Source organism: Apodemus sylvaticus, chromosome 15, assembly GCF_947179515.1.
Source record: "Apodemus sylvaticus chromosome 15, mApoSyl1.1, whole genome shotgun sequence".
In the NCBI taxonomy this organism is placed as follows: domain Eukaryota; kingdom Metazoa; phylum Chordata; class Mammalia; order Rodentia; family Muridae; genus Apodemus; species Apodemus sylvaticus.
The window spans coordinates 8605265-8607515 of record NC_067486.1 but is presented as its reverse complement, the minus strand read 5'-3'; the positions used below and the strand labels follow the sequence as shown (position 1 = coordinate 8607515).

General features: G+C 50.2%; 1 protein-coding gene across 2 annotated transcripts; it reads right to left on the bottom strand.

Annotated features, from left to right (window-relative positions):
• Positions 1–1080: 1080 nt before the first annotated feature.
• LOC127665568 (keratin-associated protein 11-1) lies at positions 1081–1638 on the bottom strand. Of its 2 annotated transcripts, XM_052158011.1 has the most exons (2): positions 1257–1638; positions 1081–1196 (listed from the first exon to the last, which is right to left on the bottom strand). In XM_052158011.1, the coding sequence occupies exons 1-2, from the start codon at positions 1636–1638 to the stop codon at positions 1081–1083; spliced, it is 498 nt and encodes a 165-aa protein (XP_052013971.1). The 2 variants fall into 2 exon arrangements, with proteins under 2 accessions (XP_052013971.1, XP_052013970.1); XM_052158010.1 differs by having other exon boundaries at positions 1081–1638.
• Between the last annotated feature and the right edge of the window lie 613 nt (positions 1639–2251).

Sequence of the window (2251 nt, the reverse complement as noted above, 5' to 3'; positions counted from 1 at the left end):
GTATTTGACCAGCATACACTAGGTCCTGGGTTCAGTCTTTAGCACCGCACATGTACAAAAGGGAAAAATTGAGAAATTAAACATCTCTGACATTTTTCTTAAGTCTCTTTTGCCAGATACACTAAATATCATTGGCCCATCATGTTTGGGGAGCACAAATTGGCTCCGGAAAGGGGGAGGAGGATAGAGCTAAATAAAAAGGTTGGTCCTTCGAATGCAGTGATCCCTGAGGCTGAGAACTGCTCTTCCGTCTCCAGTCTCCCTCCAGCTCAGATGGTCATGGACGGGTCATTTCACAGGTTTCCATGGTGGCCTTTCACTGAGGAAATCCTCTGGATGCTGCTCCTCTGTGGCTTGCTTCACTGAGCAACTCTCTGAAGTCCCTCACTTTCTAAACATCTTTTTACCTCCACAGAAACCATTTTGGGGGTCCCTCAAATTTTCAGGGAATTATAGACATCAAATCAGTCATCAAATCTTACAGAGCTTCCCCATGGCCCTAGCTTGGCCATGTTGTTCTCTGAACAAAGCACAAGGTGATCTCTGGCTTGTCCCCGAACAGAATCACTATCCCTGTCCTCCGCGCTCAGGAAGTGGAAGAAAGTCAGGACCGGATCGGAATGATTCACAAATTAACAAAACCCCTCGCAAATAAAGAAGTCTGCTGAGACACGCGGTTGCAATGCCAACTAATGCACGTTTATTGAGAAATACACGGAGCAGCGAGCTCCCTTTTTCAGAGACACAAAAGCAGAAGCCAGGCAACAAAGCAGCAAGGCGGAGAGATGTGGGCTGCTGGCAGGAGAGCCTCGGGAAGCATCGTGAGTCCTCAGACCGGACTGAGGTGGTGAAGCCTCTGGAAGCTTTGAGAAGCTTACACGGAACCAGAAACCAAACCTTAAAGTTATCTTAGTGCTTGCAAGAGACATTTTAGAGCGCCAAAGGCAGCTTGGGCATAGCTAGCAACTAGCAATTTGGCAGTCCATAAGACGACGAAGCATTCAGGCAGCGCACAGGAAGGTCCCGGAAACATATCTGGCAGGGCACGGAGACTCAACTGGCTCACTGGCTCCTACGCACTCAGCAAGTTCTTCGGCAGCTGGACACACAGGACTGCTGGTATGTCCTGGAGACTCCACAGGTTGGCTGGCAGACAGTAGAGATACCTCCCACTGGTTGGCAGACAGTAGAGATGCCTCCTACTGGTTGGCAGGCAGTGGAGATGCCTCCCACTGTTTGGCAGGTGGTAGAGATGCCTCCCACTGGTTGGCAGGAGCTGGAAATTCCTCCCAGGGACTGACAGCCAGTGGACACGAAAGTGAGTGGCCGGCTACAGGGAGTAGAGCAGGGATTGGAGACACAGGTAGTCTGTCGATTGCAAGTTACCTGGACAGGAGTGGAGATACAAGACGTTCTCTGGTAGCACGTTGGCTGGGGCTGGCAGGCACTAGGCTCACAGCACGACTCCTGACAATGGTCCAGGAGCCAGGACCCAGTTTGGAAAGAACTGGGCAAGTAGAGGCCACTCAGGCAGTCTGCATCTCGGGCTGAGGCTGTGGTAACTGGGCCCACTGGAGTAGTGTAACGTCCTCCAACTGGTCTGGAAGAGCAATTTCTTGTGGAGCAGTTGAAAGACATGATAGCCGAGAGAGAGAGAGGTGCACTGTGTCCTTGACGTCAGCTGAATTATGAATGCTACTTCAGGCTCCTGGGCTTTTATATACCCTTGCTCGTGGGTGTGGTCCCATCATCGTCCCCTTGGTTTCTTTGGCTCACACCACCTTGCCTTAGAGCATCTTGTGAATCTCCAAGTTAATTGTCCCTCGAGAAGCCTTCTCCCTCGTAAAGAACATTTAGTAGTTTGGTAACTAAATCATAAGTCTCCTGCACTGTACTTAGTCTGGGTGAAGAATGCAGTTGACAGCTTCAAAGCTATTGGTCATCCTTACCCACATTTCATCCCCCATTTATCTTGCATCTGATGAGTGTCTGTCCAGCCACAACTCCAAACATGCCACTGCCCCACCAGCGCACTCTCTCTCCCTTCCGGTCAGGGCTGATTGCAAGCTCACAGCATGCTTGGTTTGTCATTGGCATTTAATAATGCTTTTGACATAACTTAATGAGTCACTCTTCCACAGCTAACGGGGCTCCTAATAAGGGGAGGTGCCCCTTCCGAACGCTTCGTGACAACAATGAGAAGGCCTGGCAAGGAAAAGGGTGAAGAGATTTATCCAGATCAGGAGGTGAT